Source organism: Parasteatoda tepidariorum, chromosome 4 (genome assembly GCF_982258835.1).
Source record: "Parasteatoda tepidariorum strain Cologne lab strain chromosome 4, Ptep-v5.0, whole genome shotgun sequence".
NCBI lineage: Eukaryota > Metazoa > Arthropoda > Arachnida > Araneae > Theridiidae > Parasteatoda > Parasteatoda tepidariorum.
The window spans coordinates 8,918,666-8,940,208 of NC_141758.1; the positions used below are offsets into that span (position 1 = coordinate 8,918,666).

A 21,543-nucleotide genomic window follows, 5' to 3' on the forward strand; every position below is an offset into this window, starting at 1 on the left:
CGAATACGATATTATACAGAAAAAGGAATTTGGAAACTGAAAATACTGACAAATTTTGAAATATTGAGGTATCTCGTAAAAAAATGAATACTCGTATAAAAATGAATAAGACGTATACTGCAATATTGAAATTATGATATCATCCAGAACGAACTACTACAGATTTATTTGTTTAATACATACAATTGCTTACAAAATTCCGATAAATTACAACAAATTGACATCAAAGATACATTAATCGTGTATATATATATATATATATATATATATATATATATATATATATATATATATATATATATATATATATATATATATATATATATATATATATATATATAGTCCCGCAGTGGACTGATCGTTAAGACACGGTTCCCAGCAGATCACCGAAGTCAAGCATCACTGGCTATGGTCAGTGTGCGGGTGGGTGACCACTTGGATCAGTCTGCGTAGGGACGGAGGGTGTGCGGTATTTTGGTTCTCGTTAAACTGTGCTACCGTAAAGTGCTCGACTTCGCGCGCAGGTCGTCGGGCTACCGAAGCGGGGGTGCCATCCCCTCCGTAGAGGATCAAAATTGTGATGGCATGTCTTCGGATCATCCTCCGGGATGTTTCCCAGACCGTCGCCAATAGCCCATTGTGCAGCTCTTAGAACATTCTCGACTATAACTAATATAAAATGAGCAGTAATATTTTATTTAAATAGGGCAGAAATAGATTTCGAATTGAGTGTCCAACAAATAAAAAAGGGGCCCTTCCTGTCCTAGCGGTAACTCCACCAAAAGCTGTGTGAAGCGTGGAGGTGGTGGGTTCGAATCCCGTCGTAACACTGGATGTATTCTGCGTGATGTCTTTGTCCCGCAGTAGACTGATCATTAAGACACGGTTCCCATCAGAGCACCGAAGTCAAACATCACTGGCTGCGGTCAGTTTGCGGGTGGGTGGCCACTTGGATCAGTCTGCGTAGGGAACGAGGGTGTGCGGTGTGGGTCCTCGTTAAATTGTTCTACCGTGAAATGCTCGACTTCACGTGCAGGTCGTCGGGATACCGAAGCGGGGGCGTCATCCCCTCTGCAAAGGATCAAAATTGTGATGGCATGTCTTCGGATCATCCTCAGGGATGTTTCCCAGGCCTTCTCCAATAGCCGATTGTGCAGCTCTAGTGCGACGTAAATGAACTACAACAACAGCGTGATGTCCTTCTCTGGATTGTTCTATCTGTCCTTCTTCTAGGCAAAGGTTTATAAGCCTAAACTAGCACACAAGCCTGCAAATGTATGTAATTTCAATAAAGCAATAACCGATAAACAAATCCCAATTGAAACGCAGTGCAATAAGTAAAAGCAGAGAGCACGTCGCACTTTACTATACTCATACTCATAAACAAATCCCAGCCGTTCTTTGTGAAGTGTATCAATGTGTGAGTAAATAAAAGTAAAAACAATCGAATCCCTTCTAACTAATTAGCAGCTTTAAGTGAATTTCAAACAGATGTTAATGTTTAAATTCAAACTAAGAAGCAATATTGTGTTTTAGTCAGGTAGAAATACTAAAAGGCTGCAATTGACAACGTGAAATTTTGGGAGATGATTTTATCGGCACCCATTTTGACTGTTATTAAGTACAGCTTCCTCGGCCTTGTTGTTACCGGTGCCGGATTTTTAATTGCAAACACGGCTCTTACTTTGCGTTATAAGGTATGTGAAAGTTTTCATTCTTTGATTTAAATGTTGCGTACAAAAGACAGAATTGTTTTTATATTATCTTATCAGATTGGTTTTAATGTAACATCTTCGAGTAAGCCACGCTTCCGTTTTGAATTGCAAAAGATAAAATTGTTTTATACGTAATTGTACAAATATGTTACGTACAAACTGTTTAATTTTTGTATTCTGTTTCAAAATTAATAGAAGATAATAAATGTAAGATCTATTCTCTAAGAGAAACCTGTTCAGCATTAAACCATAATATCGGTACCTTGAATTATAATATAGTGCAAATTTTATAATTTAGGGCAACTTTCTTTTTGAATTTAATTATATTTCCATGGAATCAACTTTAAAACGTCTTGTAATAGGGTTCCAAATGAATACTCTATGAAGGTTGCAGAAAATTTGAAGCAGAGTAGAAATTGAATTTTCTATCATCGGCGGTTATGTCTTTCAATTTTGTGTATAATTTCAAGTGTCGATTATAGTTGTGGAGTTTGCTGTTGAAATCTTTACTTCGGACTTTCCTGGAAGCTCTACTTCAATTTCCACTCACACTCAATTAAATTTGCATCAAGTTCCGGAGAAGCATTAATTGATTAGATATAATATTTTTTGTAACGTAAATTTTTTTAACGCTATTAATTTAACAGATAATTTAATTGCTATTCAAATACTAATAGAAAACCTCTATCCACTCTTTTATAATAGAGTAGATAAGCAGATTTATATAAATTTCTCTAGAAGCATGCAATGCATATGCATCGATTTTCATTGTCTTTATCAAATTTACAAAAGTGAGAAAATATTGGCAAAGAAATAAAAAACCAAATTTAAAAAAGAATGACGTTATCCTAAGATGAAAAGATATAAAATAAAATAACTTTGAAAATTTTTTAAAAATTTCTAAGTTTTTTCAAGAAAAAGTAAAAAATAAAACGTTGAATGTATCTTTTAAGAATCGAGTTGATATTGTCTTAGATAATTTTCCACATTTCATCTAAAGCTTATCTCATATGGAGCGAGAATTTCTTATAAAATGTTTGAAGAAAGCATAGAAAAAGTCGGTGGTTTTTTAATAACATTAACATCAAATAAATCGCAAGGACCGTGATAAATTCCGCATCCGTTTTGCACCGACCACAGTGCTGACGTTAACTATACTCAGTGGTAGACGGATCATGCGTTAGATGGGTTGCGCAAAATAAAAAATGGTTCACCCTGAATAACTTTTGATCTAATGTTCGGATCTTCATGTTCTAGGATTCCATCTTAATGGTTTGATGGGGTGACTTCAAATATGGTAATAGTTGCGGATGACATTTTTAGTTAAATCAGGCACAAAAACGCACTTTCTCTGAAAAAACATACCTTTTCGACGGATTTGGATTTTTGACTCCCAAAGTATAGGGGGTAGCAGCAATCTGGTAAATAGGGTCCCCATAGTTTGGTCAGGATATCGATCCAAAATTTGGAACCCCTAATGTTAATTTTATTTTTTCCGTATTTCGTTATATCTCGAAAATTTTCTAAGCGAATTGAAAAATCTTTGCACGCAGTTATAAAATTCGCCTATCCAAAGATGCAAACTATAAATTTTAGTAAATGTTTACTATTTTTTATTTTATATATCGAAAATTTTTTTATAAGGTATAAAAATTTTACGCGACATTAAAGTATCTATTTATATCTGTATTGTTTGAGGGAAATTGGTTGAATAGTTCCTGAGAAATTGAATTTAAAAAAAAATTGTATATTTAAAATTTGATTACTCAGGAGCTATTCAACCAATTTCCCTCAAATTTCGTATTTTGCCATGTAAAATTAGATACTTTAAAATTATGCAAGAATTTATATACCTTACAATTCAAAAGTTTTGCTAACTGTTATTAAATAAAATAATAGTAAATACTTACGATAGTTTATTTTTTGCATGCATCTTTGGGCAAGCGAATTTTATAATTTTGGACAACAATTTTTCCATTAGCTTTAAACGTTTTCGAAATAAGGTAAAATACGCAAAAAATAAATTTTACGTCAGGGGGTCCAAACTTTAAATCGTTCTCTTGACCAAACTATGGGGGCCCTATTTCCCAGATTGCTGCTCCCCCCTATATTTTGGGGGTCAAAAATCCAAAGCCGTCGAGGTATGTTTATCAACTGAAAGTACGTTTTTGTGTTCGTTTTCATAACTTAAAATATGTCTTCCCTAATTAATTAGCATATTTGAGGTCACCCCCTCGAGCGATTAAGATGGAGTCCTTAGAACATGAAGATTCGATCTTTAGATCAAAACCTATCCAGGTTTTTTTATTTTGATCATTATACATTTCTGTTATGAGTCATGATGTTCAAGCATCCTCATACTCTTTGCACATGGAATAGACTTTTCAAGGTTTTCCACACTTCTTCATTACCATGGTTTCTGCAAATATTGCTTTTACCCTGAAGCAGTAAGTTTCAGTGAAAAGTTATGGAGTAAAGAAAAAGCGAAATTTGTCGAAACCATAATAACAGGAATAGAAAAGTGGGAGAATCACACTACCTTGAGACTCCTTAATATTTACTAAATGCATAAAATTGTTTAATTATTTTGCTACATTTTAATGTAGATTTTAGAGAGAAGAAGGTAATTGGCATTTTTAAAAATTTTGAGTGAGACAACGTATGAAAAAAAAATGTGTGTGTTTTGGATTGTTACTCATAGCTCTTAAATCATTTTGATAATGACCGTTTAACTGTAATAGGGAGATTTCCAGTACGTAAGGTCTCAAGTAATTGGGTATGACCACTTCTAGTGCGTCAGTTCTGGTGAAATACGCTTGAACCCTTGAAAAAATATCAAACTTATGTCAGTGAAAATAAGAGATCTTACAGAAATTTGTTAGTTAAGAACCACCTCTAACTCATTTTAACTTCGACTACAAAATCGAAACAATTAAAATGGCTTTTTAAATCTACGGCATACGATTCAAAATGCTTTATTTTCGCAAAATGGCGGTTCTGTAAGAGGAAAAATTTGGTAAATTATAGATTTTGATGAATTCAGCGATTAAAAATGCAGCTTATTATTAAAAAATATTTTTTAAAAATATTACTGAACTTCTATTGATTACTTAACTTCTTTTAACTAAATTGCATAGTTGAAATTAATGTAATTTATAGTTTCAAATTAGAGAAAATGTATTTAGTTTATTATGGAACTAGTGCAATTAGACAATTGTCATAATGACAAAACTAAACAAAAACCAATAAAATCATTTATTGAATGAACCAATTTCTGTAAGATCACACGATTCATTTCTAAATTTCATCAATACATTTTTCAAATTCGCATTTCCATGTTTTTAGTTTGAAGCACAGCTATAAAAAGCGTGCTTGTAACTTTGTCTTTGTAGTATCAATCTTTGTAGTATCAATCTTTGTAGTATCAATCTTTGTAGTATCAATCTTTGTAGTAACATAGCGTTAAGTGCGAAATCTCCCTTTTGAAAAAGCGTCGCCACTGACACCACAGTTGTTACAATTGTTTACTTTATTGTTTTCTTTTACTGCGAAAACTATAAGATTCAGAAACGTGAAATTGCAACAGAATATGAAGGAATACAATGATATATATAAAAATTTATACTTTTTAATTATTTTAAGAATTATTAACTGGTAGAGAAAAATACCATGCGAGCATACCCGCTCTGCAGTCAGCAGGAAATCAGTTGCAGAAATAATGAAAAAACCATTTTTATTTATTAGGTGGACCGGAAAGTAATGTCGTTTCAGCTCATTAAATAGTCTAGCTAGTCTTAAAACCCAATTCATTTTTCTTCCAATTCATTTTTGATCCGCCATTGAAAGGTTGTTGCTAACGTGGGTGCTAATTCTTAATAAATTTTTATTTAAATGAGTTGACTTTTTTTTAAAAAAAAAACTTATAAAACTAAAGACTGAAAGGAATCTAATGTCTTAAATAGGAAGATTGTCCACTTTCAGTCGATTATCTCAGATAAACTAGATTTTACTGATTATATTATTTCCTGATTAATATTTTAATTATTAATAGATTAATAATAAAAGTTTCAATACTTTGATCTGAAATTATATTTGATCCATAACTGCGATGTTTTAAAACTGGGCAGTTGTCAGCTCTAATAAAAGATATCAACATTTGCAAAACTCAAGAACACCGTATTGTTATCCCAAAAAATAAAAATATTAACAAATCAGCCAAAACTTGAAAAGGTGTTCTAATATCGAATAGTATCAAATATTTTAATACGTATACATAATTGTTAGAATCCTGGATTATAGTTATTTTATAGACAATTTTAGGATTAAAAATTTTTTCAAAGAATCAAAATTTATGATTAAAAATTTTTTTATAAAATACAAAGTATTCACTCGCATTTGTTGAAACCCTTATAACTTCTAAACTACTTGTTCTCGAGAATGTCCTGGTTTTATTCAATTCAGCGTGAACAAATACATCAGAAACAATACATCACTTCCCTGTTAAGAAAAAATTCAATTTCCACCAATCACACTCATTTTCCTCGAAAAATGTGAGACGTACTACAGAGGAGAGTTTTCAGGCATCGTTTTCGAAAGTTCCGTTGTCATATGAAATGATACTTTTTTGTGAATAATATGCTATTTTTATGACTACTGAGAGTTTGTAACTGTTACTCGTGAATGTTAGGTCGAGTTTAGCCTATCTAAAGAAAGCATTACCTACGCTTATTTAGAAAATGGCGCACAACGTCAATATCTAGTAAAATCTAGTTTTGTGAAAATTAAGAGTTTATTGCTTATAAATAGGAAAGAATAAGGTAGTGATGGAGTATAAAGAATAGGGTAGTGATTTCGATAATTTGCATCTAGGCGGAAAATGTCGACAAATTGGCGATTATTAAGAACTTTTAGTAACTTTAAGAAATTTTAAGTTATTTATCTGTTCTAAAGCCCAGATAATTCTTTACGGTGAGAGTTTGAAATCATCGCATTGCTTCAAGTGTAAGGCTCTTAAACCACGGTTTTTTTTGTTTTTATTTTCCTTGGCGACAGAGCTTCGAAAAACAGCGTTAGAACTTTCTGTCAGAAAATACTTCTTCCAAATAAAATTTTTTTTTATTTTTTGTGCGAATTAGCGGATAATTTAAAATTCAGCAAGAAAAAAAATTTAACACCATTCCATGTTCGCCCTACATTTTATGTAAGTCCTCGAGTTACCAAGGCGGGGGTGCCATCCGCTCTGCAGAGGATCAAAATTTTGATGGCATGTCTTCGGATCATCCTCCCAGACCGTCGCCAATAGCCCATTGTGCAGCTCTAGTGCGACTTAAACAACAAAAATCTTTGCATGCGTAGATTTTTTTTGCTCAGTACACCATCTCCTACATTCGCCTCTTCCTTTTGTATGACTTTTATTTTATACTTTTTCAAATAAAATGGATTCATATTGGAGGAATATATATTTTTTCTTTTAGAACGAAAAGATGGAACACTTACCTTACAGAGGGCAACTCTTTCCCAGAAATGTATCTTTGGATAGGAATTCCCTCTTCTGCTTGACTCATCCCAGAAAACCATTCTGTCTGATGCCAGCCAAGAAAAGAGAAAAACTCTTAAAGAGCATTTCATCGGGTGAAGTCAGAGAATCAGGAGTCGTAAGTTTTCATTCTCAATGAAAAACATTTTGCCCAGTAACGAATCATCTTTATATTGATTGTTTGTCTTGATCACTTCATATGGATAACTTGACTCGGATCCAGGGCTGGATCACCCACTAGGCCAGATTAGGTCTCAATGATTACGGGCCCATTAAAATGGATTTTTTTTGAAAATAAATTTTAAAAGATTAAAAAAAAAATTATTTTTTACGTTGTTATTATTTTTTAGTTCTAATTTAATGAAATAAAGTAAAATATAATTTATTATTATTTATTTTTATTTTAAATATGTTTTCTTAAATGAAAAGATATATAAATATTTTTTATATTTGAATAAATAAAAAATAAACGAGAAAAAAATTTAATCTAAGGGCTCCAAAAATTTGAATGGCCCTAGGGCCTCGGTTTAATCCGGTCCTGCTCGGATCACATTGACTCAAGCCCCTTTTGATATGGATCATTTGATTCAAATCACTTAATACCAAATTAATAATTTTTCATTATGCTAATCTAATAGAAAAAAAACAGATTAATGAACACCTTTGAACAAACATTGACGTATTTTTAATTTCATATTTTGCGGCTGATATTTTGTAGTATAGGTGGCTTTTTTTTTTTTTTTGATTAAAGGAATGTTTTAATTTTTTATGTAAATACAAAACGAAATTTAAATCTTAGTTAAGAGAAAAAAATGCTATACCCGCTTAAACTATGCTAATTAAATGATTAAACCAAGCTAAAAATATTTATAATGATTGTGATTGAGCTAATCAAATTGCAGATACTGCAGATCACTCATGCAATTAGCATTAGTTTGGAAAACTGATCACCATTCCTGATGGAATGAAATTTCATCTAACCAGATGACCAAGTGATTTCAAAACTAGATACTCAGTTTGTGCACAAATGGCGTGACAGTGCCATCTATTCAAATATTTTTTATTTTTCTTTGATTGCATTTTCATACTGCTAGTCATTTTGGAGACAACCCTTAAATCTAAATAATATTTCAGGTTCGCCCTTTTTATTGGTTCATTAAAGACTTTGTTGATTTTGCGAACCACTTTAAAGTGGCTCCGATATTGTTGGAACCTTCTATTCTTTTCTGCATGTTATCCACTCTACAGAAATACTTATTGTTCACAAACAATCTGCAGACGAAGATCCTGCACGGACCGCCCCACCATGTCACTTTTGGCATTCTTGAAAGAGAATCAAGAATATTCACTCATGTAAGTCTCATGCATTATATTTTACCCTGTTATAACAATTTTAAACCGTTGATTTGGTACAACAAGATGTTCGTTAAGCACCGCCCTAATAATGTTGGTATTTTTAGGAAACTTCTGTTAATAGATCGGCAACACTGGGTTTCGAGTTTTCAAGGAGTCGTGGACAACTCTATCAGAATGGCGAGTTTGTTGATACGAGTTTCTCCTTCAGCCGTCGAAACTTAACTGTGACTGTGATCGTGTTTTTCGAGAGAGAAACCTTTTACTGGCATCCGGGTTTATTGGAAAATAAATCCTCTGCATTTCTGCCTTTACAGTTTGCAAGAAGTCAAGCCTACGAGAAGTACATCTTAGTTTACTTTTCTTGCTTTCAGTTTAAAGATTTTTTTTTTTTTTTTTTTTTTTTTGCATTATGTAATGTTAAAATTATTCAGGAAGCTTTACTGGAAAATCTTGCTTTCAAGGTTTTTAATAATTCTGCCAACATTTTTAAAGCCTGACCACGAAAGAGTTAGAACAAAGTGATGTTTCATATGAACTTTTGAATTGTTTACTTGTAGTGAAGAGAAGAAATAACTTTAAATCAAATTCCCAAAAGACATATAAATTTATAAAACACACTTAAATCAAATTTATAAAACAAAGATTCAACATAAACTTAACTAAAAACCAAAGCGTAGAATGCTGATAGCCCTGTGTAGTTCAAAACATCCCCTATTTAATAGTGTTTAATCTTTGTTTATATTTTGCTCCACAAGGGTATGACGTAATGACCACTCTTAATCTGTATTTAAAATCATTGTCTGAAATAAATATGCAAATTAATATTTAATTGAGAAGTCAAACTCAAGGCTGTTCCAAGAAAAGAATTAACACGGGAAGTTCATTTCTATCCTGTTTTCAAAAGGATCAATAATTAGGAATATTAAACATATTAGTTTTAGACATCAGTATACTTTTTACAAAACGGTGGCTATAAAAAATTTCTCGTGTTATAATTTTAAATAAAAACATAGCAAAACGAATATTTTACTGTCAGAAGAACGTCAAAAGTGAACCTCTTTACACTTTTCTGAGTACCTAAGTTATAGTTCTGACTATTTCTACCTATTATTAACAGGGCGGCCTATTAGAGTAATTGAAACAGTTTAAAACTACTTTGCGTTGAGACATTTCTTAGCGAATGACAAATACATCCCACTGGAAAATAAACTGTTGTAACTGTTGTTCAATTTCTATTGAGCTATAGAAAAAACACTAAAACTAAGTAATTGTTGGGAGAAAAAATTAGAAAAACTTGTTATAAAGAGAAGATTAACCTCTTCGATCTAAGTTTCAAATATTTTCAGTTTTTACATTTTTTAAAATTTAATGTTACAATTTAAACTGATGAAAAACCGACTTCAATGTTGGTAAAAAATTTTTTTAGCGTTACTTGCGTAAAAAGATATTTATCGAAAATCTAAACTGATTATTGTATACAATTTAAATATCTTTCAAAAACTGTCGAATTGAGTATAGATATTACGGTGAATGACCGAAATCTGGAGAATGTCGACTCTCACCGGTGAATGTCAACAACCACATAGTCGCTTTGGTGAATGTCCGAAATATTTGTCATATCTAATTTTATATTAATTTATTCGTTGATATTATTATATTTATTTGATATATTTATTTTATTCTATATTTTAATACTTACTGACCATAGATTAGAAGAAACATCAGTGTTTGGAGTATCGGGCAAATGTATACCGGGCAGTGGAACTTAACCTTAAAAAAACATCAGTGTAGGCTATACCGAGCAAATGTATACCGGGCAAATGTAAATGTATGGCCCGATACTCCAAACACTGATGTTTCTTCCAATCTATCGTCAGTAAGTATTAAAATATCGAATAAATGTAATTATATCCACGAATAAATTAATATCAAGTCGGATGTAATAAATATTTCGGACATTCACCAAAGCGACTACGTGATTGTCAACATTCACCGGTGAAAGACAACAACCACCAATTTCGGTCATCGATCTAAATTTGTCCGAAAAAAACATGAATTAGAGAATTAACATCATTCGGAACTGAAATCACATGGTTGTGCATAATTACGTGACTGCGCGTGGCGTGTTAACATTACAGCTTTAGGCTTCATTTATTGCAGGGCTGTCCAACTGGCGGCCCGCGGGCCGCATGCGGCCCTCCAACACATATTAAGCAGCCCACCAACTTCTTATTCAGGCTGATTGGCCTCAGTTTTCCCATTAAAATGTAAGCAAATTGTTTTATAATCCTTCTGTTCCATTGTTTTATAATTAATAATTCAACTATTAATTGTTATTGTATAAGAGGTAAGAGGTTATAGTTCAACTTTTTCAAACTGCGGCCCGCCAGGTGATCAGTGACCGGAATTCTGGCCCATGGGCTCTTTGCAGCTGGACAGCCCTGATTTATTGTAACCCTGGATCAATTTTCGGATCAGACTTAATTTTATGCTTGCAAGCGACGTGACATGATTATAATTGATCAGACCTCACGTTAAACCTGATTGGATGCTAAATCATGACATAAGCAAATGCAAAAGATTCATCAAAGGGTTTTGTCGCTTGCAAAAATCTAATTGAATAAAAATTTCTCGACTTCTGCTACTATCTCATTGAATAAAATGAGAAATGCCGGGTTTTTTTTTACGCCGGAAAGCCTGCAACTGAAAGTTTAGAAAAGTCAGGACTAAAGGTTGGAAGAATATGATTAATAATTTTTAATTAACACACCTCAATGTTGTTTAAAATTTTTTTATTGGAAGCTGACAAACTGTAAGAGCGGTTTAAAGCAAATTTTGAATGTTGTCACTTAAAATGAAGTAGTTTAAAATGGTGTAAAAATGCGTTTTTATCTGAAACTTATTGATTTAAGAAAAAATATTTTATTTTATAAGGGTCGTCGTTGAACAGTCGTTGAACCCAATTTTGGGTTTACGACTTCTCATGTTCAAAGTGTTATTTTGAACTTATCTCCTGGATCAGTATGACTTGTTATGGGAGCATGGAGGACTTTGTGACTCGACAGACTTAACGTGCATCAGTCACCATCTTCGGTCGGCGGGAATCTCTTGGCCCAGTGCCCTACCGACCAGACTATCTCGGCTTTAAGAAAAATATGAAAAAAATTTCAAAAAAATGTCTTTGGGAGGCAGCTTCCAAGCAGTGCTGCTGGTAGCAATATAGTAATGAGATAAAGAGCTCTGGCGTACGATGAAATTACTTAATGCTTTTGATGTGCTCCTTATGACCCTGTTTTTCAAAGTTCTTTCATCTTATAAAACCATAATTTAAGTGACTTACACTCAAGACAATACTATAATTTTAAACTATAAATAACATTTTGCAGTAAAGAATAAATATCCTTTTGACAAGTTTTTTTTTTCTCAACTAGATGAAAATTTATCAAAATCAATGAAGAGTTTTTAATTTTTGCTTATTTTTATGAGCCCAAATAATGCAGTTTCTAAATTACTTTGCAAATAATAAAAAAATTTGAATACAAACTCTTTTTCTTTTTGGAAAACTGCGGCTTTTCTTATTTCATATTTTATTTTTTATAACATATTTAAAAACACTAAAATAATAATTTAAAAATGTTTTTTTTTCTTCATTTCTTTCGTTCTTGTTTAGAAGAATCTCTTATACCTTGTGATCGCTTATTATTACTTTCTTATTATATCTTATTGTATTTAACTTTTCTCATCGTTACTGTTATTTTGGACCATTTTATGGGATTATCATTGAGAGCTCTGGGAAAATATAGGATCAACTTTACCTAACGATCATGAAAAACTTGCAAACTCACAGTAACATAATTTTTACAAAAAGATTGAGAGAACCACTGTGGCTCAGAGTGTTCGACTTCCAGCGAGGTAAAACTGCTTCGAATCCCAGCGATGGCTGGTAGATACGAATTTCGCATCGAGCTTCCACTGATCACAGTGGTGACGTAAACTATCCTCAGTGGTAGACGGATCAGGGGTTAAAGTCCCCATTGGCGTCTGGCTGACCGTGGGTTGTTTTCGCGGTACTTTTCTTCATGTAACGCAAATGCAGGAGAGTTCCATCAAAAAGTTTTGCACTGAAGCAAATTTCTCCCAATACCTGATCCAGGATTTCCCTTGTCTTCTGGATTGGGTTCAACACGACGAGGCTACGGAGTTGTAAACTCAAAATGGGTTCGGCAGCTCAACGACGCTTATAAAATAAGAGAGACGAAAGAATCTTAAAAAGTGTGTCGCAAGATACATTCTTTTAATGACCCCATTTTCATTTCAGTTTCACGGCAGTTCCTTTCATACTTGAGGATGGTCGGCAGAGTGACCTTCATCTGCCATCAGAGGTCACTCACTTCTTGCTTCAAGTCCAAAACTCTGAATTCGAAGAATGTTGGCCACTCTCTGTCAGTGAAGGGCTCTCACACCCGACTCTCTCTCGTGAACAGCTCTTCAAGAGGGCACTCATCACAATCCAAGAAATGAAATCAGTCCTCAGACCTTTGTTGGGCACATTTTGGCTATGGAACAACACACTTTCTGGTGAGTGAAGCCATTTCGTAGGATGATCAAACGTCTCACAGTCAGGCTGCGATTAGTAAGTGGGTGGGTGACCACTTTGATCAGCCTGTGCGAGGGTACGCGGTATCGGTCCTCGTTATACTGTTCTACCGTATAGTTCCTGCTTCACATCTCTGAGTTGCCGAAGCAGGGGCACCATCCCTTCCTCTGTAGAAGATCAAAATTGCAATGGCATGTCTTTGGATCTTTCTAGGGATGTTTCCCAGATCATAAGCCATTGTGCAAATCTAGTGCAACGTAAATAATGTACTACTATTACTAAACTGTATAGGGTTTATTTCGTTTTAAAAATCAAAATTTTTTTACCTCCAAAAAAGACTATTTTGTTTCACGGTGTGGCAAGGTGGATCTCTACATTTTTCGGACTGATCTAATGGAACTCATGAAAATCTTGCGTGTATTAAATAACCGTTTAATGTTCTCCCGCGTCATTTGATATGCCTTTGTCTTCTGTGTGAAACGTTTGGTACAGGGATCGATCAAGACAAATTTAGGCCCAAGGCCCACCAAATTTCCTGGGCCCCTTACGAAATGTTTTGAAATTAAATTACTGAAGAGTAGTCCTAATAATGAAAAAGTATCTATTAAACTGCGTGATTCAAGATAAACATTCTAAGAAATTTTGAAAGCAGACAATTGAAGATTATTTTTCTAAGATAAAACTTACGTATCTATAATTTAATGCAAAATATAAAAGAACAAAACAATGTTATGTCAAAATAAAAATAGTTTGGTGACCACAAGCAATTGAAATCAGTGAGCTATAATTCACTGATTAGCTGAATTATTTTTTATTGTAAGCTGTAATTATTTTTTTATTTAGTACATAAACCAGCACGTAACTAGTCCACCTTACATTAGACTTTTTACTAATTTTTGAGGCCCCTCAGAAATTGTGCCTATTGGGCCTTGGCTATAATCAGGCCCTGGTTTGGTAACTTAACATACTTCATAAATATCAACAAAAGAAAAAAAAAACAATGACATCAATTTTCATTTCTTTCAGGTTGGAACGATAACTGCGACATTTTTCAGAAGACTTTAGACTTTCATATAGCTGTAGCTCTCCCTGTTTCAGCTGATCGGAAAATGGATCTGAACAGCATGTTTATGAACAACGAATATTTACGTCCAGTAGAGTACCATAAATGGGTAAAACGATCACTTGCATTGCAAAAATTTCATTAACCCACAGGATACAACAAACAAAAACTTTTAAACATGTTGTTTGTTCTCATACATTTAATACATATCGTACATCTCATACATACATTAAGGGCAACTACGCTGATTAATCCAATCTCACTCGAATTTTAGATTAATATTTTAGCACTGTACTCGTGCTGCAATTGTACAATATGCAAGAACTGACTATTCTGATTAATCTTTTATTCTAATGATCGGGTTTTCATGTTGTATGACTCAATTTTAATGGTTCGAGGGGGTGACTTAACGAATATGCTAGATAAATAGTGCAGACGCTATTCTAATTTACGGAATCAGACACAAGAACGTACTTTCTCCGAATAATTTCTGTTCCCCAAAATATAGAGGGTAGACGCAATCTGGATAATGGGGTCCCCATAATTTATTCAGGAGAGCGGTCAGTTTGAACCCCTTAATGTTATTTGTACTTTTTTTTTCCATATCTAGAGAAATTGTTCAGCAAATTGAAACATTTTGCACTTAGTTATAAAATTCGTTTACCCAAAGATAATTCAATGCAAAAACTAAATTTCAGAAAATATTTATTATTTTATTTAATTATAGCCTAAAAGGTTTTGAATTGTAAGGTATACAGTTTTTTACATCCCTTTTAAGTAATTTTACATTGCAAAATACAAAATTTGGGAGAAATCGGTCGAATAGTTTCTGATAAATGAAATTTTAAATATACGGCTTCTTTGCAATTCGATTTCTCAGGAATTATTTCTTGATAGGATCAGAAATCCGAATCCGTTGAAGAAAAGTGTGTTCGCAGGTATTCAGAGAAAGTATGTTTTTGTGTCTGATTTTGTAACTTAAAATATCTTCTACACTTATTAATTAGCATTTTTTTAAGTCACCCTTTTGAGTCATTAAGATTGAGTCCCTATCATTAGCTCAAAAGTTACTTAGGGTGGCATATTTTTCATTTTGCGAACTATACAATGAAATGGGTATCACTGTTACCTCCAATCAGACGTTAATTTATCTCATATCATTCGCTTGGCAAAGGGTTTCTTTTTTTTTTTTTTGAAAAAAATAAGGGAAGAAAAGGAAAATATATTGAAGTCTATTGCATATCAAGACCAATTTTTGAGACTAGACGTAGATTAATATTATTCTTTGCGTTCAGGTGTTTAAACATTGATGCAAAATCTTGGGTTTTGATACTTTAAACTTAAAGAGAAAGTTAATAATAATGCAAATTTTTTTTCAAGCCAAGTCCAAACCCTGTTAATAGACTAAGTTGAGTAATGAAATTTGTTTAAATTGAATCTTACTTTGAATTCTCTGTTTCAGGATGATTTTCAACTTCACTTAACGTTGGATTGCTACGGACTGCGCATTCATATTACTTTAATTTATGCGGATCATGAAACAATGTGGAATTACGAAAGGGACAGAACAGGAAATTTAATAAAGTAAGAAATAACTTGATGCTGTTATTCACCTCCCGAAGAAAGGGAATTAATTAACTGATAAGTAAAACTATTTCACTATTTTTTATTTTGAAGCAGACGTCAATTATACGTGAATTTCACCGGTGAATGTCAGCAATCACATAGTTGCTTAGGTGAATATTCGAAATATTTGTGAGATCCGTGTCGATGTTAGTTGATATTTTATTACTTATTTGATATTTTAAAATCCAATTAAGGTAGATAAGGAAAAGCATTAATTTATATATACGAAGGCAAATATATACGGGGGGAAAATGAAAATACGTAGCATTCTCTACACTTCTTTTTTTAAATAAGAAATCTTTGTTCGGTATTTCCTGCTCTGATGTTCTTCTAAAAGAGAGTGTCATTACCCGGGAGAGAGCTACCCGGCATTTAACATTCTGTAAACGTTTACCAAATAAAAAACGAAATTCCCTTTAAAACTTATATCAAATCGGAGTTTTACATCTAAAACTTGGTGGTTCCAGGTACTAACCAGTAATTACGTTAATATACACTAACTAATTAGTGCAGTAGATATTTAAAGCTTAAATATTTAAGATTGTGCTCAACTTCGCGCTCACGTCGTAGGGCTACCGAAGCAGGGGAGTCATCCCCTTTGTGGAGGATCAAAATTGTGATGGCATGTCTTCGGATTATCCTCTGGGATGTTTCCCAGGCTGTCGCCAACTCCCCATTGTGCAGCTCTAGAGCGACGTAAACCACCAACAACAGATATTTTAAGTTACGAAAACCATACGCTGAAACGCATTTTCTCTGAATAAACAAATTTTTTCCGACTCATTTGGATTTTGGACCCTAAAAATATATATAGAGTGACCGTTATCAGGAAAATAGAGTCCCAATAGTTTGATCACGAGAACGATTGCTAATTTGAACCCCTTAATGTTTATTTTACTTTTTGTTTGCGTATTTCGCCCTATTTCGAAAATTTAAAAAATGTTTGCACGTTGTTTATAAAATTCGTTTGTCCTAAGCTTATTCCATGCGAAAAATAATTTATAATAATTATTTATCATTTAATAATAGTCTGAATGAAGAACAATTAGCTCAATTTTTTCCTTTCCCTTATCAACAAACTTGAAATCGATAACTTCCGATTTCGTAATAGCATACTGTTAAAGATGTGTGTATAAATGCATTTGTTTTGTCTTCGATTCATTATAAATTAAAGGGAAGTTATTTAATTCCACGTTGCTTACTTCATTTCAATGAATAAATGAGATTTCAGAACGAACTGAACCGTAATAGTTATGGAACATTCTTCTTTATAGAATAGTATATATTTTTGTATCTATATAATACGGAGAAGAATAATAAAGAGTCATCCGAATTACTTGAAATAGTATCATTTGTGTTGATTATTAATAAATTTGTATAGTTTTCTTCTCAAGAATTTTGGTTTTTTGAATGCTTAATTTCAACTATAATTTAGCTATTCTGTTTTTAAGTTAAATAAGGTCGTTGCGTTTAAGTCATAGAAATTCATAGCGAGATCTTACAATTATAAAATTTTATCGAGAGGTATGTCATCTTAAATAAATGAAGGGATAATCTAATGTTTGTATTATTTGAGAATAAAATTTTCAATTGAAGAACATTTCAATTTAGAATTCTCCGGATATATAAAGCAACTAAGTGGTATGATTTTTATAATAAAAAATTTACTTGTAAATAATTTGTGTTCTAATTCGATGATAATTCTCTACAGAATGATTTTCTACGTTTATGATTAAGAATTTTAAGACTTAAAAGAAAAAAAAATATGAAAATTTATTTCAATATGAGGAATTTTTTGAATAGTTTTTTTAAAACATAAGCATTCTTTATTTTACGTTTATAAATAATGACTTTTTATTTAAATTTTTTGATAAAAATTGTTGTCAAATTTTTTTTTTGCGAAATCTAATGATGTAACATTATGTGTTTCTGTATACTTTTTGCGTATTTTAATGTTTGAAGTAATATGATTCAGAAAAGTATGGAATATGAAGTTTAAATAGACCTTTGATATTAGATCATTAAATTTAATAGAGCGATTTCGCAGGCATTACGTTTTCTAATATGAAACATATTTTTTTCTGTTTATTTACAAAAATTTTTCCGATGTGTTTAGGATGTTTCTTCCCTAAAAAAAGCAATTCCATTTTGTGTTGGACACAATAAGGAAGGAACGTTACACTGAAGAAATATCCAGTGCAACTGAAGATCATATTGTTCTGCTAACAGTCTCAAATAACAAAACTCCCTTGCATTTGAGAATAATCATCAGAGTTGTCATCCCAAATTTCTTTTTAAAAAAACTTAAAATATAGTTTTAAAAAATCTGAAGTTTAAAACACGTTTTAGTTTAGATAGGTACGAAGACCTATAGGTATTGTTCTGCACATGTCGAAAAAAAATGACCAGACCGAGTAAAAGATTATATATTCACCTGATTCCCGAACACGGCAGAATTTTAGTACTTGTAATGTTTACCATATTTTGCGAAATGCTTTACAATTAGTTTTCTTAGTTCTTTAAAACTTTCAATTCTTGAAAAGTGGAAGAATTTCGTACTTTCGCTCTACATTTATTCAGTAGCACTTGTCTTTTTTTTTCTTTTACAATTTGTTCATTAAACTAATAATTATAGTATGATTTTTTATTCGTATTTAAAAACATTTTCTTCCAGGAATAACTATCCAAACCTGCAACTTTGTTCTACTTCTGTTCTGGGACAGCTAGTTCACAAACCATGCTCCAATCAAGCAGCTCTTTAATATATGTACTTTTTTTCTATTGTTATACAGTAATGTAATGTTTGTTAGATTTTTATGCAATTTTTACGTTGTTGAACAATGTTAGATGTTAAAAAAATATATTATTGTTTTTTAAGTATCCACGTTTTCTTTAGCCGATTCTGAGAATGTTATGGAGGAGAAAAAAAATCTCTCTTACGAAATATATCTCAGGCGTATACACTTTAAAATGAAAAAGAGAATTGAAAAATGATACGGATTTTTCAACACTATACAAGGTGTAAAAAAAAAGAAAAAGAAGAGGAAAGTGTGGAGAAAGTGGGGTAGAACCGGAAACTGAATTGTTTGGATGTCAAATTTAATCAGGATATTTATTGTTGTGTTCAATATATATCATCCTTCAAAACTCATAGACGTTATATAAGTAATTTTTTATTCTAGAGAAAGTCAAATCTCCTGGTCTTACCCCACTAATTCGGTAAAACTAGATGCACATGTTAACTTTATGTAAAATTTAGAAAAAACTAGAATGTCAATGAAAAAGGGGAAGCATTAGTATGACAATTTACATATGTCTTATACCTCTATCACACGAGAGAAAAATATGTGCAACTGCAAGTGTAAGTGAAACTCTAAGCGCAATTCCTCCGTTCGGAGTTGCCGAAAGGGTTGCTTAATTGCCTGAACGATTGCATGTAATTGGGTAACCATATTTTGTTATTTATCTTTACTTTTGGCTCATATTTTAGTTTATCATATTTTATTATATCATAGTTTCTGAACGATGTTCGTAAAGGGAGGAAAAAGAAATCACAGACGCTGTAGAATATTGATTAATTTTGATTTAATTTTTTACATTTTTATTTGTGTTAAGTCTTTTTTTCAGCAGCAAATTAAAACTCTAAAAAACTTTATTTCCCCAATAGTGAAGTAGCATAGTATAAAAAGGATTATGATTTCTACCTCATAATATGAGATGATATTAATATATCATTGAATTTCATGCTGTTTCCCTGAAAGGATAAGGGGGTGAAAGGGAGATGGACTTAAATACTATCTACAATTTTGACAATTTTTTTTATCTTGATTTGAGTGACTAGGGTATAAAACATGGTGCGTAGCGTTTTTGAAAAGTGCTTAAAGGTGCTTATTTTCGATTTTCATTTTTTAAAGGCCCTTAAAGGTGCTTTTCTTAATGGGTGTTTTTAAAAGGTGCTTTATTTTCCCTTTTCGAAAATGAAATTTATGAAAGGGAATGTCGATTTTCGCCACGTATTATGTAAAAACTTGTTTTTCACATTTTTCTATTTCACGTTTTCAGAATTCATTCAACCACGATCAATTTCAGCGTACCGTCAGTCCATAGCGTATGAAAGCGCCAATCATTTTACAGGTTTGGTGAAGTACTTGCGAGTCCGCATGTGCGTCTAGTGAGCTGGGTTCGGTGAGATCCTTGCTTTCTCATGTGCAACTCTGCTGTATTTTGCAAGATATTCTCAATTTCAGGCTTTATTTTTCACCCTCTGAAATCGAACCGAAAAATCTCTTGATCATTTTTTAATGGCTAATATAATCAAGAAAAGAGTTATTTGTCAAATTCTAGTTATTTTATCATGATCATGTGAAGTCTGAGATTTATTTTGCATTTTGTCAATTTACATAGTGCTTAAAAATATTTTTTGAGTGCCTAAAATGTTCTTAAAAGTTGCTTATTTTTTGTTGAATTTGGCTCCGCACCCTGTAAAAGCATAGTTTATTTATATATATTTACTATCTAACATGCTAGCTAGGCAAGTGCGGTATCGTTATCTATGTATACGCTAAATCGAATGAGAATAAAAACAAGCTGTCTGATTTAATAGTTTAGCTACTCGAAAATTTATAAAAGTTTCATGTGTAGAAAGGACAATTTTATGACTTATACCATTTTATGCAACTGACATTGCTATCTAAACAAGTAAGGCATTTCTTCAAATTTAATTTTTTAAACTTAATTAAAAAAAATAGTCCTTTGAAATAATTCTTTAGAAGAAATGAGGGTTTAATGTATGAAATATAAAATTTTTGACTTTCCTTTTGCTCATAAAATATTTATAACATCAAAACTATTAGTTCTATCAAATCAGTTCTATTTTTTTAATTTAGTCTAAAAAATACATAATAAATAATGTCGATACTACTAATGTCTATACTTGTCTATACTACAATGTGTCAGAATTTTATTGTCATCAAATTAATTTACATTGCATTAAGGGATCATCACGCCCGGTGGCTGAGCGGTAGCTCTTCGCGTTGTCGTGCCACAGGTCCCTGGTTCGATCCTCGGGCCGAGCAAGGTTGACTCAGACTTTCATTCCTTCAGTGGGTCGATAAATGAGTACCAAGCATGCTTGGGAGCTAAACACTGGGGGTTTCACGTATGGCTGAACACCTAACCGGAACAAATGCTCCTGCATCCCAGAGCCCAAAGGTCAAGAAAACTGAGGTGGGCACAGAAGGCCTTGGCCCTCTGTGGGCTGTCGCGCCGCTGAGTTTAGTTTAGTTTTTAAGGGATCATCAATTTTATTCATTTACACATTGCATATCAGGAATATCACTTTTATAAAAATTATTTTTTCCAATTTCTTAGTAAAATTGTTTTTTAAATATAAGAGGATTTTCAATGTCATACTTACAATTTATTATTGTAAAATTTAAAACATTCTTTATTGATATGAGATAATTTAATTAAAAATTATAGGATTTATTTTAGGACAAATTTATTGTAATATACAGTATATAAATTAAAATTTTTTATAACTATGAAAAAAAAACAATATTTTCTTAAGAACATACTTTTTATGTATCATATTATTTTGTTACAGACTTTTACGTGTTTTGTTTTGCATTTTAAATAATACAACAATCAA

The 21,543-nt window shown here is 32.2% G+C and overlaps 1 protein-coding gene across 1 annotated transcript; it reads left to right on the forward strand.

Moving 5' to 3' along the window:
- Nucleotides 1-1,232: 1,232 nt before the first annotated feature.
- LOC107439235 (uncharacterized) lies at nucleotides 1,233-18,770 on the forward strand. Its single transcript, XM_016051755.5, has 8 exons — nucleotides 1,233-1,697; nucleotides 7,190-7,369; nucleotides 8,386-8,604; nucleotides 8,712-8,947; nucleotides 12,926-13,185; nucleotides 14,231-14,376; nucleotides 15,730-15,851; nucleotides 18,568-18,770. The coding sequence occupies exons 1-8, from the start codon at nucleotides 1,587-1,589 to the stop codon at nucleotides 18,653-18,655; spliced, it is 1,362 nt and encodes a 453-aa protein (XP_015907241.3). The 5' UTR covers nucleotides 1,233-1,586; the 3' UTR covers nucleotides 18,656-18,770.
- The last annotated feature ends 2,773 nt before the right edge of the window (nucleotides 18,771-21,543 follow it).

What these genes read in the sequence shown, in the direction of transcription:
- LOC107439235 (XM_016051755.5), top strand. Translation starts at nt 1,587, where the DNA reads ATGATTTTATCGGCACCCATTTTGACTGTTATTAAGTACAGCTTCCTC. An exon ending in CTCTTACTTTGCGTTATAAG is followed by an intron (nt 1,698 to 7,189) that starts GTATGTGAAAGT and finishes TTTTTCTTTTAG; the next exon opens with AACGAAAAGATGGAACACTT. An exon ending in AGAACAGGAAATTTAATAAA is followed by an intron (nt 15,852 to 18,567) that starts GTAAGAAATAAC and finishes ATTTTCTTCCAG; the next exon opens with GAATAACTATCCAAACCTGC.